The sequence below is a fragment of the Crocodylus siamensis genome, chromosome 4, assembly GCF_052110815.1.
Source record: "Crocodylus siamensis isolate JL-2025a chromosome 4, ASM5211081v1, whole genome shotgun sequence".
Classification (NCBI taxonomy): Eukaryota; Metazoa; Chordata; order Crocodylia; family Crocodylidae; genus Crocodylus; species Crocodylus siamensis.
The window spans coordinates 196,964,756-196,987,453 of NC_143398.1; the positions used below are offsets into that span (position 1 = coordinate 196,964,756).

The 22,698-nt window shown below is 42.6% G+C and overlaps 1 protein-coding gene across 2 annotated transcripts in view; it reads right to left on the reverse strand.

Moving 5' to 3' along the window:
* DNAJC10 (DnaJ heat shock protein family (Hsp40) member C10) overlaps positions 1 to 22,340 on the reverse strand; it is a 30,474-nt gene extending 8,134 nt beyond the window's left edge. The window contains exons 1-17 of one of the 2 annotated variants that reach the window (XM_090045292.1): positions 22,240 to 22,340; positions 20,386 to 20,769; positions 17,992 to 18,157; positions 15,349 to 15,399; positions 13,636 to 13,718; positions 13,254 to 13,385; positions 12,930 to 13,023; positions 12,571 to 12,648; positions 9,490 to 9,533; positions 8,973 to 9,110; positions 7,791 to 7,880; positions 6,890 to 7,003; positions 6,199 to 6,313; positions 4,269 to 4,396; positions 3,808 to 3,924; positions 1,913 to 2,014; positions 759 to 914 (exon numbers count right to left, since the gene is read on the reverse strand). In XM_090045292.1, the coding sequence (XP_089901418.1) occupies positions 759 to 914; positions 1,913 to 2,014; positions 3,808 to 3,924; positions 4,269 to 4,396; positions 6,199 to 6,313; positions 6,890 to 7,003; positions 7,791 to 7,880; positions 8,973 to 9,110; positions 9,490 to 9,533; positions 12,571 to 12,648; positions 12,930 to 13,023; positions 13,254 to 13,385; positions 13,636 to 13,718; positions 15,349 to 15,399; positions 17,992 to 18,157; positions 20,386 to 20,592 (1,815 nt within the window). In that variant the 5' untranslated portion in view covers positions 20,593 to 20,769; positions 22,240 to 22,340. Of the gene's footprint in view, positions 1 to 758; positions 915 to 1,912; positions 2,015 to 3,807; positions 3,925 to 4,268; positions 4,397 to 6,198; positions 6,314 to 6,889; positions 7,004 to 7,790; positions 7,881 to 8,972; positions 9,111 to 9,489; positions 9,534 to 12,570; positions 12,649 to 12,929; positions 13,024 to 13,253; positions 13,386 to 13,635; positions 13,719 to 15,348; positions 15,400 to 17,991; positions 18,158 to 20,385; positions 20,770 to 22,001 lie in introns of both variants that reach the window. The other variant, XM_090045291.1, reaches the window with a different exon arrangement.
* Positions 22,341 to 22,698: the final 358 nt, after the last annotated feature.

Sequence of the window (22,698 nt, forward strand, 5' to 3'; positions counted from 1 at the left end):
GATCAATGGTCAATGTACACACATGGCTTGAAAAGTTCTGACCCACTCATACATGTGCACAAAATTAAGGATTTGTAATACTACATATGCAAATTATGTCACAGGACTATGCAAAGCAAGCACACAACTATGTACTAAAACATGTTTGTTCATATGGCTGATGACCAGCTGTTCCAGAATAATTAAACAAGTCTATTTATTTAACTCAGTATTTTTATGTAGAAGCCCTCAGAGAAGAGGGTTTCTACATTAAAAAAACTAATGTAAACACCTAATGTTTGATTCCTTTAATTAGAAATTTAAAATCAGATTCTGATTGAAGCTTCTGGGTATTACTTTAAATATGAATAAATATAGTAAACCATTCATTAGGAAAGTTAGAGGCTTGCTTGTTTAAGCCATTTCAATATCAGCGTGCACATATAAAGGAACTGATGTTTTTACGCAGGAGTTGTCACCTAATTTACAATACATAAGGAAAGATACTTGACAACTTGTTTCTTTAAAAACATATCCAATGCAAAATTATGGGTTTATAGCTTATTACAACCAAGACACTGAAAACCTGAATGACTGAAGTAACATAAAACCTGAATACTGAAATTAACAAATTGCCAAGTAGGAATTCCCTGTTTTCTGTCATCTAAATGTGTAATCTTCTGTAACTGGTAATTTTTCCAGGTACAGTACAACGTTGCGTAGCTTGAACATTGCCACTACCTAGGATACTGAAAAAAATTTGGGCATGAGATTTGTACCCTGGCCATCCTTTTCCACTCTGGCATTAAAGCTTGGCAAGGACCACACCATGGAGCATAGAAATCCACCATCCAGATTTCATCTTTCTTTCTTCTTTTTACTAGTTCATTGAAAGTGTCTGGTGTTAGGGAGATCACTGATGGGTTCCTGAGATCCTAAAGGGAAGGAGATTCACACTTCACAACAAAGTTCTTATTTTACATAGAACATTGTCAAATACAAGTTCACTCCCCATAATACATTAGATTTATATGCTATCCACCCCACAAAAACTTAGTTTACAGTAAAAGACAAAAAAAACTTATAAAAACAAAGCAACATAAGAAAGCATAACTCAAATTCCCTCCCCAAATCCCCCCACAAAACTTGAAACCAATCTATTCCATCCTAGCCTTTTCTGTTACAGTAATTCAGGCTGTCCAACTTCTGAGAAGCCAGGGCCACACACTGCATGAGCTGTGGCCAATCTGGGCCCATGGGCTGCACTGCCAAACACCCAGCAGTGGACATAGAAGCTGGAGGAGGGAAGGCAAGTCTGGAGACCTCAGTGCAGCAGAAGCAGTGGAAGGAGTGGCAACAGGGTTGGGAGCATGTGAGTTGAGTGTTAACCTCTCACAGGCTGCCAGTTGGACAGCCCTGTTCTAATTAAAATGGCCTATCTTACAGGATTTTAAGATTATTGATTTTTTTTTTTTTTTTTAAATGTTCTATGCTCCCGAAAAAAAGGGTGAGGGGTGTTAAGACTGCACACTGCCTCATTAAAGCGATAAAACTTTTCCCCATCCTAGGTATATATATGGGCCTCAAACCATAGGATTTGAATACCTCACAATTTTTAACATTTATCTGCCCTATCACCTCACTGATTGGAAACTAGGGACACAGTTTGCCAAGAGCTGCACAAAAAAAAATGTGGCAGAGCAGGAGCTGAACCCAGATCTCTCAAGTCCCTTATTAGCATCCACTGGAATATTTCTTCACCTCAGATTTCTTCTCTACTCCCTCTCTCTTATTTTAAGAATAGGGGATATTAGGATGGTTGCTTAGTAAACATATCTTGAAATATTTCACATCCGAATAGCCTGAGTCTGAACAAGAATGGGGTACTAATGAATCAAAACATGCCAGAGTAAATAACTTGGGACTCACATACCTCTATAAACTCCAAAATCTGCTCAGCAGAGTGATGTCCTTCATATTCATGAATGCTAGACTGGTTGAACACCACTGTTGTTGGATATGCTCTAATATTATGCTGTTGAAAACACACACAAAAAACATGAAGGAATGGGTAGGGTTTTCTCTAATCCTAGTTCGCTGGTAGGACATTAAACACCAGTAAACAGGAACTTGGGAGTGTCTATTATTAATAAATAGCTTAAGATTGGAAGGCTTGGACTGAGGTTGTGGCTAGTTCTCTAAAACCTAATTCACTGTGAAAAAAATGTTGGCTGGTTTAATAGACTACTCTGGAAATTTAAAAACCAGTCGGCGCTCTGTGTTTAAATAAAATAATCCCAGTCTTTTCTGAAGCTTGATTTAAGATGCGCTCTACACCAAAGAAGATGCAACGAGACTTGTACTATGCTAAGAATTGTACCTTGAAGCTGCTGTTAGTAAACCCTGATGAATCTATGATTGAAGGCCTTTGATATGAGTTCATTAATTAACCCTTAGCTTTTAAGATTTTCAATTTTATGCCAGTTATCTGTCTTTACTCGCTTCAAATCATACATTATAAAACACAAATATCTAGATGCAGGGATATTCACACTGAGGGCTGGCATCCTCAAGAAGGTTATGAGTGAGCAACTACAGTTGCAGCAAAACTGGCAATACCTTATGACTAGGGCTCTGCGAAACAGCACCGTTCTGCTTCAACTTCCGTTTTGATGGAACACTGTTTCGAGTTTTGTTTAGTTTCAAAAGCACTGTTCCGTTTCATTTTGTCGAAACAACGAAACAGTTTTGACTTGTGGCCCATAAGCTATTCCACACCCAGCACCAGGAAGATCGGTGCTGCCACTGGCCTCAACTGGCAGCACCAGCCTCCTGTCATCCGGCAGGCAGACTGGGGGCCCGCACCCCTGGGAGGAGTCCGGCATAGCCCTCAAAGCCCTCTCAGGGGGTGCAGACGAGCCCCTGATCTACCTGCCAGATGACAGGAGGCTGGTGCTGCCAGCTGGAGCCAGTGGCTGCATTGATCTTCCCAGTATGGGCTGCGCCCAGCCCCAGTCCGAACCGGCAGGCCAACTGGGGGTCCCCTGCACCCCTAGGAGGGCTTTGGGGGCTGTGCCAGACTCCTCCCAGGGGTGTGGGCCCCTGATCTGCCTGCTGGATGACAGGAGGCTGGTGCTGCCACCTGGGGCCAGTGGCAGCACCAATCTTGCTGACACTGGGTGCGGGCTGCACCCAGTGCTGTCCCAGGTGGCAGGAGCATCCGGCATGCCAACTGGGGGCCCCCCCGGGAGGTCTGCAGGGCTCTGCTAACTCCTCCTAGGGGTGCAGGGGGCTCCAGATCAGCCTGCCGGATCACAGGAGGCTGGTGCTGCTGGCTGGGACCGATGCTGGGCACAACCTGTGCCGTGAAGATCAGTGCTGCTGCTGGCCCCAGCCAGCAGCACCAGCCTCCTGTCATCTGGCAGGCAGATCAGGGGCCTGCCCGCACCCCTGGCCCCTGATCTGCCTGTTGGATGACAGAAGGCTGGTTCTGTGATCTCTGTAGGGACCCGCCCCCACCCTGGGATCGTACCACAGCTAACCCAAGGCTTTTTTTTTGTTTCAAGCTCAAAATGCATCGAAACAGTTTTGAAATGAAACACCGGGCGAAATTTTGCACAGCCCTATTGATGACCCGTAGGACCTACTGTATTTGGTGCAAGGCAGTACTATGGTGAGAGATGCTACTTCGCTGCATGTGTTAGCTTAGCTGCAGTACTATATTACACAGCAATATTTCTTCTGGCTTGCGAGGTTCTATGTGGTGTTTTCCCTTTGAATGGGCCAGCTACAAATAAATAACCTTTATTGAAAAATACTGAAGCTTACCATATTGCAGAGCCCTTCGTGGACTGTACAGTCCAGTGTGCCAAATTTAAGTTGACCATAAAGGTGTTTTGATGCTTTTCTTAACTCTGGTAGTAAAGCTCGACAAGGAGGACACCACTAAAAGAAAAATGAAAATTACGTGCCACTATTAAAACAAAAGCCCTAAAATACATCAGTAACTAGTTATCTGGAGCAATGCGAGTTGTTTGGTCAGAATGCATGTTGATTTCACTCTGACATATGTCAAACAAGCAATTATTTGTTGATACAATACACTAGAATTCAGTAAAAGATAAACACGTGCAACGAAGGTCAGACTCTATACAACCAAGACTCACAGGATTATTATGGTAGTCCTCAGGATACAGAATTGCTTTCCTAAATAATCCTGGTGCTTTGATAAAATGTTTACAAAATGTATTTTAAATACAAAAAAAAAGTAGTGTGGTTAGTTTACTCACAGGTGCAAAGAAGTCAACAAGCCATGGCTCATTTTCCTTGCCAGGAAAATTCTGAGGTCCAAGTGTGATAACGTGAGAGTTTACACTCTCTTTGGCAAATGCAACTATATCATATAAAATCTTCTTTCCTTCAAAACAAAATCAAAACTTCACTCTTTATCTATAGACTTAGATAGACTTATCCATTCACAAAACTCCGTATTTTTCATTAAGTGCATGTGATCTACCTTATTGCTAATATGCTCAGAGTGTGCTAAATGCTGTACAAGAGATTAGGCTGAAGAGCTAGATAGGGTAAACCTTATCATTACCTATAGTGGAGCCTTAGTCAAAGCTTATTTAAGGAATTTCATCCTAGGTTATGTAAACATTAACTGGTCTAATGATATATAGGTAATAAGTATTGCATTTCTTGGATATTGGGCTAGTAAGAAAATGTTCTTCATGAGAGGTTTAGCCAGGATAAAATGTAAAATTGGTGCTCTTTACAGAAAATAATTCCCTAGCTTATGTATATATTAGAAGCATTTTGCCAGCATAAGAATATTGAAATACTTAATAATAAACAGTTCTTGATGTAGACACAGCTATACTGGCCAATGCATACTTTGTACAAGCACAGTTACAACCTCTCCCACAAATAGAACTGGAAAAGCATGGTTTTCCTGGTAGAGCTGAGGATACTCATGGCACACATCAGCTAGGATAAATCTCACAAAATGGTGATGTGTTCACCATAAAATTCTTCAAGATCTACTTACCTTCCCTTCTACATAATTTTCTCAGAAATAGAATGATATAATACATTGGATATCTCCAAGTACCAAAGGGAAATTTTAATGGCAAGTTATAGAGATACCACCTACTTTGTAAAAACAGAAAGAGTCTGACAAGAACATATTCATTTTAGGTAAAAAAAAAAAAAAAAAAAAAAATGCCTTCATAAACTCGCAAGACTGTAAAATTAATCAATACTTATTCCAGCTCATGAGGACTACAGCTTCAGGAGTGATGACCTTACCAAGGTCACAGTTATCTAACAGGATTACTATTGATCCCTGTTCTAAGGCAGCGGGTTTAAAATTCATTTGTAATGATCCATCATCCATAAGGGAACCTTCTGTGTTGTCAGGGTAAGGTTTGTTCTTTCTAGTCAGGCAAAATATTTACTTTCTTTTCTGTATGATCAGACTGAAGTTGTGTGGTTGAGCACTCTTGCATTCTATGCTCTTCATGCCTTGGAGCCTGAAAGCCAGACACTCAGCTGGTTTAACTCTGCTTAATTCCACTGAAGATGTTGACACTATCTATCAGTTTACAGTAGCTGCAATTCTGCTTAGTCTACACTAAATTTTTCACCACTTTGAATTCTTTCAAACAGACCCAGTGATTTTGTAGGTTTGGAACTAATTTACTCCTATGTTGCAGTGAAATCTATATGGCAGATATGCCCATAGACATTTCTGGTTAATTGGCTGAAGCTGATTGGTTAATTTTACTGCAATGTTTGTCTACTGACGTATGTAAAATTAGAGATCAGATCCCAAGCTTTGCCAGCTGACAGCATTGTGAAAGCAGTGTGTTTGGACTCTGGGGAAGGGCGTGCCTTGTTATAACAGCCAAAGAAAGGAGCAGCACCAATTAGCTTCAGGGGTTTCCATTCAGGTAGACTGTAAGGATGGGGGACTACAAGCTGAATACATCAAAAGGATACTATTTGGGCTCTAAATACTTACAGAAAGGGAAAAAGAAAAGAAATGATAAAATTAAGAGTGGGTCAAAGGGCTAATATATCACCCAAAATTATAAGGCAGTATCATTTTGAATAGTTGGCACAATTTTTATATAAAATCAGTCATGAAAATATAGTATTATCTCAAAGGAAAGATTACAAAATAGTTTGAAAATGCTTTTTCAAAGTTTGCCTTACCATGATGAATTTCATAATCTTTCATTCCTTTTCCTTTAAAGACAGCGAGACATGGCTGATAGACGTATAGATTACTGCAGATGTCTGGTGCTGAAAGACAGTCAAACTTGCCAACCTATTATATAGGCAGCAATGTTTTTTTAATTTATTTTAATAGTACAAGTAAACTTACTTAAATTAGAAAGTTTAGAAAGCTAACATATTTCTCCACAATGATAACTCTTGGCTATAAATATGTTATCCTTTTATAAATAATAAAGATCTTGCTATGATGATTAAATATTATAGTTCATAAAAATATATAATGCAACTCAAACACAACTACATATATCTTTCAAGACAGAGAAAAAAAACACACACAAACTGACTCTATTAATACTTTAAAGACAGGTCATGGAAAAAAACCTAGAACATATGTGATCTTTAAGATTAGACTCCTTAATAGCTGAATCACAGCTGAGCAAATATGAAGCACACTGATAACAATGGTTAAATCCAGTGGGACCTGCAGGCACCCTGCATTCTAGAAAGCACCTTTTCTAACTAAAGTCAAAGACATTACTCCAGATTTATAGCGGTAAACTTTGTCTCAACATTTATGACTGCCAGGTGATCATGAGGAAAGTAAACATGAAACAGCTTGCTAATAAGAACTTAATAGAGCTAATGCTTAATAAATGACTATTCTTACTTGAATATGTTCATCTTTAAGTAGGAAGTTCAGTTTTTTAAATTCATGCACATTTGACTTGTCACTCTCACCAAAATGAAAGAAAAGCAGCCACCGGTGGTGAGCCAGATGGTCCTTAAAGTGGGAAGAAAGCAGAGACAATGTCTTAACTTCCAGTTTCATTCATGCTATTGTAAGTCAGACACTAAGTTATTCATTTGAACCCTAACATTTTTATCCAGTTCTTTCACACCACCCTTAATATCATGTAAAATTAACTCCTTTTCACTGCTTTACCACCAAGGAAATGAACACATTACTATGTTGAATTTTTTAAGAAAACAAAAAGAACTGCCTCAGATTTATCTATCTTAGACCAGATGAAAACTTTGCTGTTTTAAAAAGAGCTACTGAAGTTGCATGCTCCTAAGCAATGGCACACTTTCATTATCTAAACAATGTCATAAAGCTAACCCAAGGAGGGTGATATTTAGTTTGAATATATTCTAACAGACTAAACAGATGTGACTGAATCTTTACTGCTTGCTGTCCCAGTGACACTGAATTGATCTGTTAGGAATTTAGTCAAATAACAAATCAGAGCAATTACACTATTATGCCACTCTAAGCAGTGCTATACTAACAACTTCTGAGGTTTATTCAAACTTTTGTGTTGTTTTAAAAGTACTTTCTCCTGTTGCTTTGTGAAAAGCCCCATACAAACCAGGGAAACAATGAAAGTAAACAAAGACAAAAGGCTGTCAAAGTAACCTGAAGAAAAATATATTTTTCAGTTACAGTAATGTACTATTTGGGCCAATTTGAAGTGAAAGCTTCTCAGAAACAAAAGTAATTGTCTTCAGTATAAGGTTTCCTTTTAAACTTAAATTTGTATTACCTACATTTCTATATATTATTTTACCTCTAATGCGACTGCAGAGAGCATTTCAAAATCTGGAAGATGCTGCATTACTTCCAAATATATCTCTTTTGCATCCAAGGAGTTAAGGAACTAGAGGGGGGCAAAAAGTCAATCTCTATTAAATGAAATAGACAAATATCAACCTTGTCTAGTATTCACAACTTCAGAAGAATTAACTCTGATTAGTTCCCATCGTTAACATTTGTTTCAGACTTTTCACTTAGGGCACCTATACACAAACAGCAAGGCTGCTGTGACATGCTGTAATTACAGAGTGTTGGAGCAGACTCAACTGAGTCTGATGGAGCGTAGTAATTACAGTGCTCCAGCATACTCCAGCTTCTTGTGTATCAGTGTCCCTGCACTGAAAAATTGCAGTGGGGACACTAACTAAAGCTCATTTGACAGACCCTAGTTAAAGCACCCCTGCCACCATTTTTCAGTGAGGGGATACTGGTGCATGAAATGCTCCGGAAGCTTTAATTAAAGCAGCTTCCCCCACTCCTGGAGCATGTGTATAAATGCCCTTAGTACCTAGTCCACTAAACAATCTCTTCTTTTAGCTGCTTAAGTTTAACCTGTTCTTCTACTCTACTTAAGACACTTAATGCCATGCCTTGTCAGAATGAATGCTAAGAAAGGTGTGGTCTTCACTTTCAAAATACTTTTAAAGTTTTACAAACTATCTTTAAGAGTATTTTCACAAGATAGATCACTCTATTTCAGTAGAGGTCCAGAAGAAAGAAAAGGAAAGGAAGTGATATTCAAATATAGTGGGTTTCCTGTAGCCTCAGTGTAGTTTTTCACAACTTTCACTTTTGAAGACGGATGCAGGTGGCTGTAACGTCAGCAAAGGAAGAAATCATGTTTCAAATGATTGATTTCATGCATAAATGTAAGAGTTAAAGGTGATATCATGATATGAAAATACAACATCTAAAGAGACAGGCAAGTGCATTTTCACTATATGTGACTCATATTTCCTTGAAAAACTGAGAGAGGTGTAACTCATTTTCCAGGGTATACAAAATTTAACAGCAGCATTTTATGTTTAAAAGCATTAAACTGGGAACAGGCAACATACAGTTGTTCAATACAATGTGTTCAACTTTGGTAAATATTTATAATCTACATTCTTATCACCACCATATACATATTTAACAGTTTAAAAGCAACTCATACCAGAACACCTCCTTTCTCTTTATTACTTAAGGTGGCTCCTGGGGGGAAGTATGCAGTAGTACTAGACGAGATATCCAAATTATCACAAAGCTCACCCTGGGTAGCACAGTCCATCCAGCCTATGTTAACAAGACCTTCCTGTAACAAAATAGCAAAAAACTGAATGGCATTTTAAAACTCAGGTTCAGAAGAATTTTTGCAAACATAACACTAGCAATTAGATTCCATATTTTAGAGTGAGAAAGAAAGCAGCTTTACAGTACATCACTATAATACTTTTACGTTCACACTATTCATTAACACTATATGCAAACCTGTATAAACATTTAATTCCATTCTAGCAGGCAATAACATTGTTTTTCACAAAACACATCCTTACAACACTATTTTAAAGTTAATGGGTGAAATCCGAATCCTATTGAAATCAGTGAGAGTTTTGACATGGGCTTCAATGGAGTCATGTTTTCATAGTCTGGAATTTTGCTTTCAATGAAATTCTAAATGAAATTCTGCTTACCAACATGCCAGCTAATTTAAGGCGTGTTTGGGAACTCAGGCAATCTGGAAAATGAAAACAATGTTTTATGTACAAATACACTGTTTTACATTTTGAATTCATTTACCCTAATTTATAGCCTTCACCTCATTGAAAAACCCCATGGGAAGCAGACTACCATTTCAAAATACATGTTAGCTAGCCATTTCATGAGCCCTTCCACAGGTTTTCAAGTCATAACTCTGAGATGACCACTACAAGTGAAAAATAACATGAAAATATTCCTTCTTGACTTCATTAACAGAAAATTATTTTAGTTTAATGTTACTCATTTCTTACTTGGTTTATAATTCTTGCCTTTGAAAAATGTCTCCTGCTTCAGCCAATGTGAAGGCAAAAATACCTATTCATTAAACTTATTCAATTACTCCATTCAATAAAGAGTTTCTAGTCATAGGTAAGGCTTGACTTAGTATGAAAGCATGAGGATTTGGGAGGCATGAAAAAACACTGAACTATTGATCCAGTCTTAAAAGCCTGTCTACTACCCTGTAAGAAATCACACTTCTACAAATTCAGGACTAAAACCTTGATCCATTTAACTCAATATATAAAGGCCTCTGTATCTGAGTTGAAGATTTCTATTACTCCACAGCTATAGAGAAGTCTTATATGCTGTAACTTGTAACCAGACACAGAAAGTACTCAATGGCAAAACAGAAAAATAATTCCAAACTCTCTCACTGACAACAGAGGGAGTAGGAATTGGTATAATAATATTCATCAAGTAAAACAATACTTTCTAATTTACTATTGTTCATGCATGTAACACTCAGCATGAAGAAAAAGTTACTACCTAATTCATATGGGGAAATGCAGTCTGAGGCTTTCAGTGTGACACTCAAGAAGCTGGGAAAGTGGTATGACAAGTCTCCTGATTATTGGTAATGGACCAAATGCGGACACTGTGATTGCCACTTAAGAAATCTCTCTAAAAAAGCCTAAGGTGCTGTAAAGGTACACACAAAGGGGTAGGTGGTAATGTGAATCATCACTATGCTCTATCACACTTGAAAAATCCTATACATTTTGAGCTAAACTGTTTTTATCAATCATCTTTCTTCCCCAATATCCAAAAAACCCTCTCTAACAATGTGGTTGTAACAGATTCTAACAACGATCAGTTTTTAGGACAACTGAGCGTCAATGACTACTACAGAAATTGGTTAGTTTTTTGCCAGTTCCTGAGTTCAGATCCTTTACTGAGGTTTAAAGAAATACATTTCATTTTTAATTTTGTATGTAGTTGCTAAATTAGACAATTTAGAAAAATATGAAGATACAATAACATAGCTTGATCCTGTCAGGTGCTGACCTTTTGGTGTTCATTATATCCCAGCATTGGGCCCTTATTTTAATAGTTAAGACAGACAATTAATTATGTTAATTGACTCAATTACAACAGGATGTTTGTTCTTCTGAAAATACTAATGGATAAATGAACGTAACCAATCCAAAATACCACTGATTTATTTAAAAATAAACAAATAGTTATGCCTGCGAGAGATTCCTTCTGTATTACAGTTGAAGAGGGAAGATCCCTTCCCCTTCAACCTAAAACTAATATTAGGAAAGCTGAATGAGCTTATGAGCTAGAAACACAAATAGTTCTTTTGTACCTATTGGACAGGATGTGAAGATCACTGTAATAATGGTGACTCTATGGTCCCCACTCATAATTAGGCTTTACTATGAGCTAATACCAAGGTCCTTCTTGTATGGATATGTGGTAATAAAAGACCTCACTGCACAGTCTGTCCAATGTTCCCCTTTCCAAATAGCCTGATAATGGAGCTTAAGAACTCCACAGGCCTCCCTCCAGTCTACAGATATCTTCTTTAGAGTAGCAGTAGATATGCCACTGTCAACCAAAATGGCAACAAGAATCATATTTTATCTTTAGTCAGTAGGGGTGCACTGATAGATTTTGGGGGCCAATACTGATAGCTGAATTTTAAGGAGGCATATTGGCCGATACCGACCTGATTTCGGATACAGCTGTGTGCAGCTGATAAGTCTGTTGAGGTAGAAGAGGAGGGGGGGACAGAAGGGGCTTGGAGGCAGGCAGATCAATCCCCCCTCACTGTGAGGGAGGGAGTAGGGCTGGGGCAGGGGTAGATGCTGCCCAGCTGGGTGCAGGACAGAGCCATGGCTCATCCGGGGGAATGTGCGTGTGTGTGTGTGGGGGGGGGGCAGGGTGCAGCTCCCACTACGGTGCACAGCCTGGGAGCGCATGGGGGGGGTGGGAACACGGATATGTACCTCCTGGATCTGCGTAGGGCAGGCAGCAGCAGTGCTGGAAGGGGGCTGTGGGGGAGCTGCAGCCACCCCAAGTTTCACCGTTGTCCCCCGCATATTCCCCCGCATATTCCCCCTCCCAGTGCCGCTGCCTGTCCAGTGCAGCCCTGGCTCCTCCTGGCACATGGGTGGAGGCACGAGTTGAGCTGGGGCTGTGCCAGGTGGTGGCACTGGGAGGTGGGGTTGAGGGGGGCTATGGTGAAATTTGGGGTCACTGCAGCGCCCCCTCATAGTGCCACCGCTACCTGCCCCAAGCCCAGCTTCCGCCAAGAAGAGCCTGGTGCAGCCCTGGCTCCAGCCCACCTGCCCTGCCCTGTGCTGATTTGGGGGCACACCTGCTCCTTCGTCCTCTGCTGCCCTCCTGGAGTGTGTGCAATGGCAGAAGTGCTCCCCACCCCCGGATGAGCCACAGCTCTGTCCTGTGCTGACCCTGCCCAGCTGGGCAGCGTCTGCCCCAGCCCCTGCCCCACTCCTTCCCTCACTGCAGGGGCATTAATTTGCCCCCCTCCCACATCCCTTCCCTTCCACCACAATGGACTTATCAGCTGCACACAGCTCTGCATGATGCCAGGCTGTGCTCTTCGCTGTTTGCCTGCTGAGCTGCGGCTGCGCACACGCACGGGCATTTATTGACCAAATTTTCAGCCAATTTTCTTTATATGGTGCCGATCCAATATCAAACCAATGTATTGGTGCACCTCTACTAGTTAGTCTTATTTATTTGGAACCCCCCCACATATTTACCTCCACGATCAGCACAGAAGGTGATCAGCCAGCCAATGCCAGAAGCAAATGAAGTTTCAATAGCACTGACAAAGTTTCCTGTAGAAAGTGCAGCAAAATCTAAATCAATATTTGAAATGGTTGTTCTTATTAATATACACAGGAAAAGGTTACTTCTTAAAACTATGAAACAAGCATGTTTTACACTAGAACAAAAATATTATTTTATTTTTCAAATAGTATGTGCAAAAATTTGAAAAACTTTAGTAGCAAATTGTGGCAGACATACCCAATGATACGTAGTAGGGATTATGTTTATATCTCCTTATCTTGGGGACAGGAAAAGAACAACAATGAAAATCCCAAATAAATCATATTACCTGCCCATAACTCTGTCACTGTGCTTGTGACATACTGCATGGCAAAACTCTTTAAGCTCTCCTTTGACCTGTCTCCAAAATATTTCACTGGATTCTACAAAATATAAAGTTTACAAAGCAACTATTAATAGCTATATGATACATAATACTGTATTTAATCTATTTACACTGTTAATGGACCTGAACCAAAACCTTGAGAGGAAATGCTTTCACTAAGGAATCCAAGTATAGATTTGAATGTTGTAGGTCAGGCCTTGCCTAATTTGCACGTGGCTTGCCTTTATTCCCCCTCTTCTTATAAAACAAGGATTAATTATTACTCACCATTCCAGTTTTGAAAACATAGAGACTTGGATAACTATTAATTCCTTTGATTCGACAGAGCATTCGATTATCACCACAATTCACAGCTCCAATGCGTATTACTCCATCCATTTCCTTAGCGAATTCTCTCCACTGGAAAAAAAAGGGGGGCAGAGGGTGGGGAGAAGGACAAAGGAAGAAGAGGAAGAAGGAGGAAAGAAAGCTTGGGATAAATTCCTTTAAAAAAAATCACAGTTTTTTTTCACAGTTTTTCTACCTGAAGCATTTTTAAAAATCTCTGGCTTCAGCATAAAAGTCCACTTAGCAAAGTCTTGCTCTAAAAGAAAGTAATGTCTACCTAAAATCCATTTTCAAAATTAGGATGCTGGTTTTCTATACGTACCGTAGGAGCTAAATCATGGCAGTGTGAACATCGAGGGGAATAGAAATTTATGAACCATAACTCTCCAGAGTTAACAGCAGCATCTAGTTAGCAAGAGGAGAAAACAATAAGAACTTGTAAAATGCTTCCTCTTACAGTGTACACCTACAATTCACGACAACTAAAAAAACACATGCTCTTTATAATTCTGAGTTGAAGCTTCTCAATAACTCTTAGTTGATATTACAAATAAGTAGCATAGTGTAACTAGCAACTTTATTATGAAATGTTGTTTCTATCAATCGCACACTAAAGTGCATTATATGATTAAACACTCTCCAGCAGGTTAAAAATACACAGCATTTCTTCACTCACCACATGTCTCTCCTCCTCCCTGTCTCTCCCCCAACCCCTCCCCCAGAAAGAAAGATAAAGGATGCACCACATTTTTTGAGGGAATAATGTAGAAAAAAGTAATGAATGGCTGTGTAACACATAATAAGAAGTCCTGGAAATGGTCTCCAGGAGGTGTGGTATCCCAGGAGACAGCTTGGGTGAGGCAACTGGAATTTCCTGATGTGGCAGGGCAGTTACAAAGTTATGCCCCAGATCCTTGCAAGGGCAGCAGCAAGACTTCAACTTCTTAATTATTTACAGGAAATTCTATATATAACTGTTTACAGTAAAGTGTTGTTTTCATACCACAGGCCTCATGAAGATACTGCACACTGCATGCAGCAGTTCACTGGCCTCTCTTACTGGGATTTCCCCGTATCCAATTTCGGTTCCGCGCTGAAAATATGCAGCACGGAGAACCTTTTCATGTGTGACGTGTTTTGCAGCACCTCAAAAGCCTTTGAGACGCTGCACAAAGTACATATTCCCGCTCATCTGGATGCGCCCTGAGAATGTAAGGCAGAGCCATGCAGAGAAAACCTAAGATAGCTATGTTCCCACAGGCCAGCACACCACAGCGCCCAGGTTAAATAATTACCTCAATATGCTAACTGCAGTCCACATTTAACTGTGTATATCTCCAAACAGTATATTCCTGTGTAACTATGCCAACTTTCCATAAACTTGAAGACCAAATGTGGGGGGCGGGGGGAAACAAGAGTGGATACTAACACTACACGGAAGGATTACGTATTTCCTGGGTTTCAAAATTAAGATAAAAAAAGTTTTATATTTTTAGAACTATTTTCTGGTCTTTACTAAGTATACAATGAATACTTAACAAACCTTTTTGGCTTTCTATTTGCAGTGCAATTCACAGTCAGCCTGTGCTTGTGTTAGGTAACTGAAATTCAGGAATGCCAGAGTGCATGAATTACTAGTATCATCACACAAGCATAAAATCAGGCACTTATGACTGGTTGTATTTTGAGCCTTGAATTTCAGCTGCCTAATGAGAAAATTGTATTGAAGATGCAATACTAAAGGACACAAATTCTGTAGGCTGATAAATTCAGAGAAGTCTTATTTCTTTTTTGCAGATATTAAAAACTTTCAGATTCAGTCAAAAAACAGACCCTCACCGATCTTAATAGCATTTGAAAACTGATCCAGAATCCTCCAAGACATTTTTCTTTTTGGGGTAAATTGCACGTTTTCACTTTGACTTACTGTATTCAATAGTTTGGTCCCTGCACATGGAACAAAACTTCAGACAAATATAAGCATAGGTATACCAAATTAAAATGTCAGAAAAATAATACAGCCTTTAAGACCTACCAAATTCTCCTCTGTCCAATGTTATAATTTCAGGATCATCATCATATATACCTATTAAAAAAAAAGAAGAAAGTCAACCACTTATTTATATTTGCAATTTTTAAATCAAAGAATCCAGGAATGCTCTCGTGTTTTTAACACACCAATAAACATATAAAAATGAAAGATGATGCCTATAAATTGAAGAGATGGATGTAATTACCAGGGATCCTGCTTTTTTCTCTGTTTAAAAATCCCAAATTCTCCAATTCTAAAAAAAACCCCAAATCCACATTTTTCTCTGATTTAAAATGAAATGCCACTCATATATATATATATATACATACACATACAGGTATCGGTTTAAAACATTTTTTGCTGATATATTTACAATTTTAAAGCAATTTGGAAGCCTACCAGTGCCTCAATCATTATAATAAAATAAATTCTAAATACCTGTATATTTTGGTGTTTGATTTTTGGCTTTTTTTATCATGGAAAATGAGAGCTCTTTCTGCCACCTATGCTCACCAGGCTGTGGGTCCACCTGTGGCTGTTACCCCGCTGCTTTGGGGCACTGAGCAGCTCTGATATGCTGGTGCCCTGCTCTCGCCCCTCATTCCCAAGCCACAGTACTCATCCCTACTGGTGCCCCTCACTCCCAATGCACAGTCTACCCCCTCTCCCCCCAGGCATGCCAGTGCCCCTCCCTCCTGACTCACAGCTACCCGCCCCGCAACCACACTGGTGCCCCTGACTCCCAACCCACAGTTCCCTAACCCCCCAATGCCCCTCACTCCCAAGCCACAGTCCCTGTTGGTGCCCTTCACTCCTGCCCTGCAGCTCCCTGCCCTCCCCCAGCCCTGATGGAGGGGGTCCCCAGGTACCCCCCCCCAGACTACAGGACAGTGGTCTGCAAGGCCATGGTGGAAATGGCCTCTAGCACGAGGTATATGCAGTGCACTTCATGCAGAACCACAGGCAGCTGCCCTGTGCCACTGGCTGGGGCTATGATGCAGGAGGGAGGACCAGAGCTGTGCTTCACAACAGCAACATGAAGCGGAGTGTGGCACTGGCATGGACATGTTGCAGGCAGCAGGAGGACGGCGAGGGGCTCCAGGCCCCGTCCCGGCCAGGCTACATCGTGGCAGATACGGCGGTTCCGGCTCATGTGTGCTGCAGCAGAGAGAGTCCAACCCCAATGTGAGCTAGAGTGAGGAGGGGGAACTCCTGTGGCACCCCTCACCTCTGGCTTGGGCTCCTGTGCTGTGCCAGGTGGCTTGGGCCCCTTTCCCCCACATCCCACAAGAGCATGGGCACCAGCTTCAGTGCCAGAGGCTCCGCTATGCAGCTTCCTGCCACCCCTGAAGGATTGCCCTCCACCCCCTTTTCCCAGTGGAGGGGCAGGTGCTTCCAGGCAGGTCCTGCTGGCAACAGCACAAAGCTGGGCTTGTTGCAAAACTGACAGCCTGCATGGGGAAACCTGCCATTTCCCACAGTTTTCTCCTCTAAAGGGGAAAATCTGCGATCTCTCAAAAGTATAATGTCCTGACCCTACTATTCCTGCTCCTGGGTTAACCGCTGTTAGGATAGAACTCCTAATATATAAAATTATAATAAATTCATTTAAAGTGTTTGAGAATTTTGAATATAAAAATATCTTGGAGAATTAAACAAAAAAAATCATTTGTATGGGGTTAAAATAAGTATGGCACAATATTAATAAAATGCTCAATCCGAATAATAAAAAGATTAACATCACCACATATGTACACTTTAAATGAAAAATAACAGAACAATAGAAAAGCAAAAAAACTGGCACTAGATAGTGGACTATATACCTCACTACCGATGACATTACTACTGGTGTTTTGTAAGCATAAATGAATAGGCCTATTTGTCATCCTTCAATCATGTGGGCCTGGCCCCCCAAGTTTCTTATTGGCTTTCTTCAAGCAGGGAAGCTACAAGGAAAAATGACAACAGATTCCTTGGGACAAATAATAAAAAAATCAGGAATGGGAGTGCTGGTCAAAGCTTCAAAACAAGAGTGGTAAGGGGGGGACACACCAAGTAGAGCACATCGGACAGCATTCACTGGCCCTCAAATGAGTCCAAGGAGCCAGCGGACACTGACACTCTGCTTAGAGATGGGAGCAAAGTAGGGTGAGGAAAGCAGCCCTGCAATCTCCAGGGACCATCCCAGCCAAAGCCTCCTTCCTGGTCAGGTACACAGCCAGCTTGGCCAGGGCCAGGAGGAGGTTGACCAGGAGGTCCTGGGCTTCGGTGGGGCCATGGACAGTGAGTGCATAAACAAAAAGTTGAGGGGAACAGAGCAGCCAGAACATCAGCAGAAGGTTCTGGAGGAGGTGGTGCAATCTGGTGCACTCCAGGTAGGCATCTGCCAGGGTCTCCCTCTGCTTGTAAAAGGGGCAGGTGTCCAGGGGTGTCCATAAACCACGACAGCTGGCAGAAATTAACAGGATAACTGAAGGTTAACAATATCATTTGAGAGAAAGAAGAGAGAAGAAAAAGCTGGAGGAAAAAAAGACAAAAGAGATGGACAGGGTATGAGAGAGAAATCTATAAACAAATTTGGCATAGAAAAATGTGGCACTTACTTAGGGCTGTAAAAGTGAGTCACAACCATATTTTGTAACCTACCAAAATCATAGCGATAAAAGTTCCAGCTTTCATATCGACCTCCTTGCTGGTGATCCTCAAGGCCTTTCTCTCCATATTTATCATACTTCTTTCGTAGGTCTTCGTCTTTTAATACTTCATAAGCTCTATTTATTTTCAAGAAGTTTTCATGTGCACGTGGATCATTCTATTAAAGGAAAATATTTATTAAATCACAGGAGTTTAACTAACATGTAACTAAAAGTTAAATATTAAGTCTCAAAATAATATTTAGAAATACTTCTGTTTAACCATCTCTCTAACTGAAAGTTGTAGAAGAGAGAATTGAGCAAAAAGAACCATTACATGAAAACAGCCAACAAGACGCACACATTAATAAGACAATTTCTTTTTTCCTTATGGAAATACTTGGCCACATCTTGATCTCCGGTTTCATAGTTTGTAGGGTCACAAGGGACCTGAGCAGATCATCGAATCCAACCCCCTGCCAGGGCAGGAAAGAGTACTGGGGTCAAATGACCCCAGCAAGGTGCTTATCCAGCCTCCTCTTCAAGACCCCCAGGGCAGAAGCCAGCACCACTTCTCTTGGAAGTTGGTTCCAGATCCTAGCTGCCCTGACAGTGAAGTAGCACCTCCTGATATCTAGCCTAAATCTACCCTCTGCCAGCTTGTGACCATTATTCCTAGTCACTCCTGGTCATGCTTGAGGAAACAGGGATTCCCCCAATGCCTACTGGTCCCCTCTGACTAGTTTGTAACAGGCCACTAGATCCCCCCCTCAGCCTTCTCTTGTGGAGGCTGAATAGGTTCAGGTCCTGTAGCCTCTCCTCGTAGGGCCTGCCCTGCTGCCCCCTGATCATGCCAGTGGCCCTCCTCTGGACCCTCCCTCTCCATGTTGTCCACATCCCTCTTGAAGTGCAGTGCCCAGAACAGTACTCAAGCTGCGGCCTGACCAGTGCCACATAGAGGGGGAAGATCACCTCCTTGGATCTGCTTGAGATGCATCTGTGGGTGCATGACAAGGTGTGGTTGGCCTTCCTGACTGCATCCCCACACTGCCGGCCCATGTTCATCTTGGCATCAGTGACCACTTCAAGATCCTTTTCTGCCTCTGCACTGACAAGAAGGGAGTTCCCCAGCCTGTAGGTATGGTGCTGGTTCTTCCTCTCCAGGTGCATCACCTTGCACTTGTCAGTGTTGAATCCCATCTTATTCTCATCCGCCCACCCCTGTAACCTGTCTAGGTCTGAGTGCAGCCTATTCCTCCCTTCTAGCATACCCACATCCCCCCCACATCTTAGTGTCATCAGAAAATTTGAAAAGGGTGCTTTTTACTCCCTCATCCAAGTCACTGATGAAGATGTTGAACACTGCGGGCCTGAGGACCGAGCGCTGCAGAACCCCACTGCCTACATCCTTCCAGGTCGAAGATGACCCATCCACCACCACTCTCTGTGTGCGGCCCCCCAGCCAGTTAGCGACCCATTTGACTGTGCAGATGTCGACACCACAGTCCCCCAGTTTCTTAATGAGAACGGGGTGAGAGACAGTGTCGAAGGCCTTCCAAAAGTCCAGGAAGACTATGTCCACTGCTACCCCTGCATCTAATGATTTGGTGACCTGGTCATAGAAGGCTACCGGGTTGGTTTGACAGGACCTGCCTCTAATGAACCTGTGCTGGTTGCTCCCAAGCATAATCTCCCCTGCTGGCCCTGGGTGGGTGGTATAAAAAGGAAAGAGAATTACAATACAGCTGACAAGTTCCATGATACAGAATCTCTGGGTGTCCCAGAGTCAACTATGTGTCCGGTCTTTCTTTCTACCCATGCTAATATGCAGAGGGAGTGGTCGAGATGGAACGGACAAGATGGGATGGACATGGTAACAAACTATTAAATTATTACAATCTACTTACATATTATATAAAATGTACTGTTACTAAACCATCACACTATTATTGCAATGGTTCAGTATGACATCAGTTCTCCTTTGCCTAATTTACCAATACAGGAAACCCTCATTATTCATGGGTTTGGCATTCATGGTTTCAAATATTTGAAAATGCCAAACCCACATTTTAAATACTCTCGAGAGCTCCATGCTTGCTGCCACTGGGCTCTCGCTGCCACCGGAGCCATGCCCCCACAGCTGCTGGGGGCACTGCATTCATGAATGCAGTGCCCTATTCTCAGATTTTGCCAGTTGCAGGGGAGACGAGAATGGCAAGGGTCATATGTATATCTATTCTATTTTATTTTTGTTTTTCTCTGCAGGAAAAATTACGTGGACTAACCTATATATTGGATAACTACACTACTTTAAAAATCCTAAAATACAAAGACAACATTTCAATTAAAGTACATTTGAAATTTAAAGAATAGGCCATTTTTTACTATTAACTTTCGGAGAACTTACCTGATTTTTATCAGGATGCAACTTTAATGCCAATTTTTTGAAAGCCTGTCTTATTTCTCTACTACTTGCTTCTTTGGATATTCCAAGTAAACTGTAATAGTCCTGATCAGTGCCAACGAGAGCTATCAGATATGTGAAAACTAAAAGTATTAATAATGGTCTATGGAAATCTCTAACGAAACCTCCTTTGGATAATGAGAACTCCATTATGAAGCTTTTCAAAAGTTATACAGATTGCAACCCAAGTTGACTTCCAAGAAATATTGCCAATAAGTGCAAGATGTTCAGAAGATAAGTGTATATTTATTTTAAACGGGATGTCTAAGATTGTGGTTGTCCTAATCCATAGTTGTCACATCATAACTGTTTTGTAAGAATTATAACCTGTAAAGAAAAGAAAATTATTCAGTAAATAACTGTATACAGTTATCAAAGAACATGCTATCAGCTTTAGCAGGATGCACACTAATGCTGAATTTCCTGCTTTGTTACTAATCAGCTTGTAATATCTTTACATAACTTAAGTATTAGAGATCAGTAACTTTCCCTTTCTTATTGTGGAATCTACCAATTCTGGAAAGCTTTTTCAGGTAAGTGGTACCAAGGATGAACATGAAAGCCAATACACATTTAGGTTAAGAATATTTTTCTCTTCTGCTCGCTTTTCCTACCCAATACATCTGTTTATGCTCTGGTCTCACTGAGTGGGGCCAGCAGGAAACGTTCCTTCATTAGGTAGGTGTCAGGCGGTCTTTAAAGAAATTATTCTACAGTTTCACTTTGGGGATGGAAAATTGTACAGGGTGCAAAATGTAAACATGTATAATCTCCTTGAAAATGAAATAAAAATACTAAGGATTGAAATGGCCAGATCTCGTGTATGATGCTTCAGCATCCAGACTGCTGTGTGTATATATGCACACATGGCTGAGTGATGCGTACCATGTACTGCACTTGCAACCATACTAGATAAGGGTGAGGCTCACTTAACTGGAGACCAAGCGGCCAGTCCCACTGTGTTGCTTGTGATTTATATCGTAACAAACACTACTTATCCGAATACAGGTGAAGCGCATGAACACCAGCATCTTTCAGCCCCGTCACCGGGCCCAGGGGTAACTGCACACAAATGTTAACGGTTGCATCTGTAACTAATTTCACTGAACCAAGGGGGGGCTCAACCCCATCTCTGGTCCCCAGCACTGTCACCCGGCCTGTGGTGCACCCCACGGGGTGCCCTGTGAGCCGTGGAATTGGGGGTTATGTGGGGTGCAGCAGGGCTGACCCCTGCGTGCGGGACGACGCAGGACCCTGCTCCTGGCACACGGCACAGACCGGGGGCAGCGTGGGCTCCCCGTCTGAGAGCGCGGGCCCTGCCCTGGGGCCAGCGGGTTGAGCATCCCTGCTCTGAAGGGACCAGAAAGGAGGGCAGGCTGCTCCCAGGAGCCTGGGACACGGGGCCCCTGCAAGGTTGCGGGTTTCCATGCAGGCGGGAACCCGAGGAGCTGAGGGGAGCCCTTGCTCCCCCAGCCCACAGCGGCGGCGCTGAGGGAGCGCGGGGGAAGAAGAGCGCCTGGCAGGAGGCGCTGCCGGGCCCGAGGGAGGCGGCGGGTTACCCTGCTGCGTCTCCGTCACTGGGCGACGTCTCGCCGCGCCGGCGTCCCCGGCTGCAGGCGCGGAGCCGGCAGGAGCTGCAAGGCGAAGGGAAGCAAAGGCAAGGTGGAGGCCGGGCCGAGCCAGGCGCGGGGCACCATGGGACGGCGGCGCCCTCAGGCCGGCGCCGGGGGCGGAGGCTGCCCGGCCGGGATCCGGGTTTGAGCCGGAGGCGGCCGGCCGGGCGGGGCCCTGACTCACCGGCCGCGCCAGGGTTGACGTGGCCGCAGCGCCTGCACCCGCGTCCGCGCCCGGCTCGATGGAGGCGGTGGCTGTGGCGGCGGCGCCCGGCCCGGGGCGGAGCCTGGAGGACGCCCGTCCGCCTTCCCCCGCCAACCAGCGGGGCTGCCCTGGCTCCCGGCGGAGACACCGCGAGCCGCGCCGGCCCTCCTCTCGGCGGAGGTCGGGGACAGCCCCGCCGGCCCCCCGCCATCGCGGCCGCGCCTGCCTCGGGAGCACAGGGCAGTATGACCAGTGTGGACACGCACTGTCACGGCGTCCTGTGCGGCTTGCCTCTGGGATGCGCGCACACAACTATTCACACCGGTAACTTACGACATTGTGAACCCACACGCACGATGGCAGCATCTTTGGCTACTTTTTGGATGCGCACACATCATTGAAACACACACACGGTTAACTTACGACACCGGTAACCCA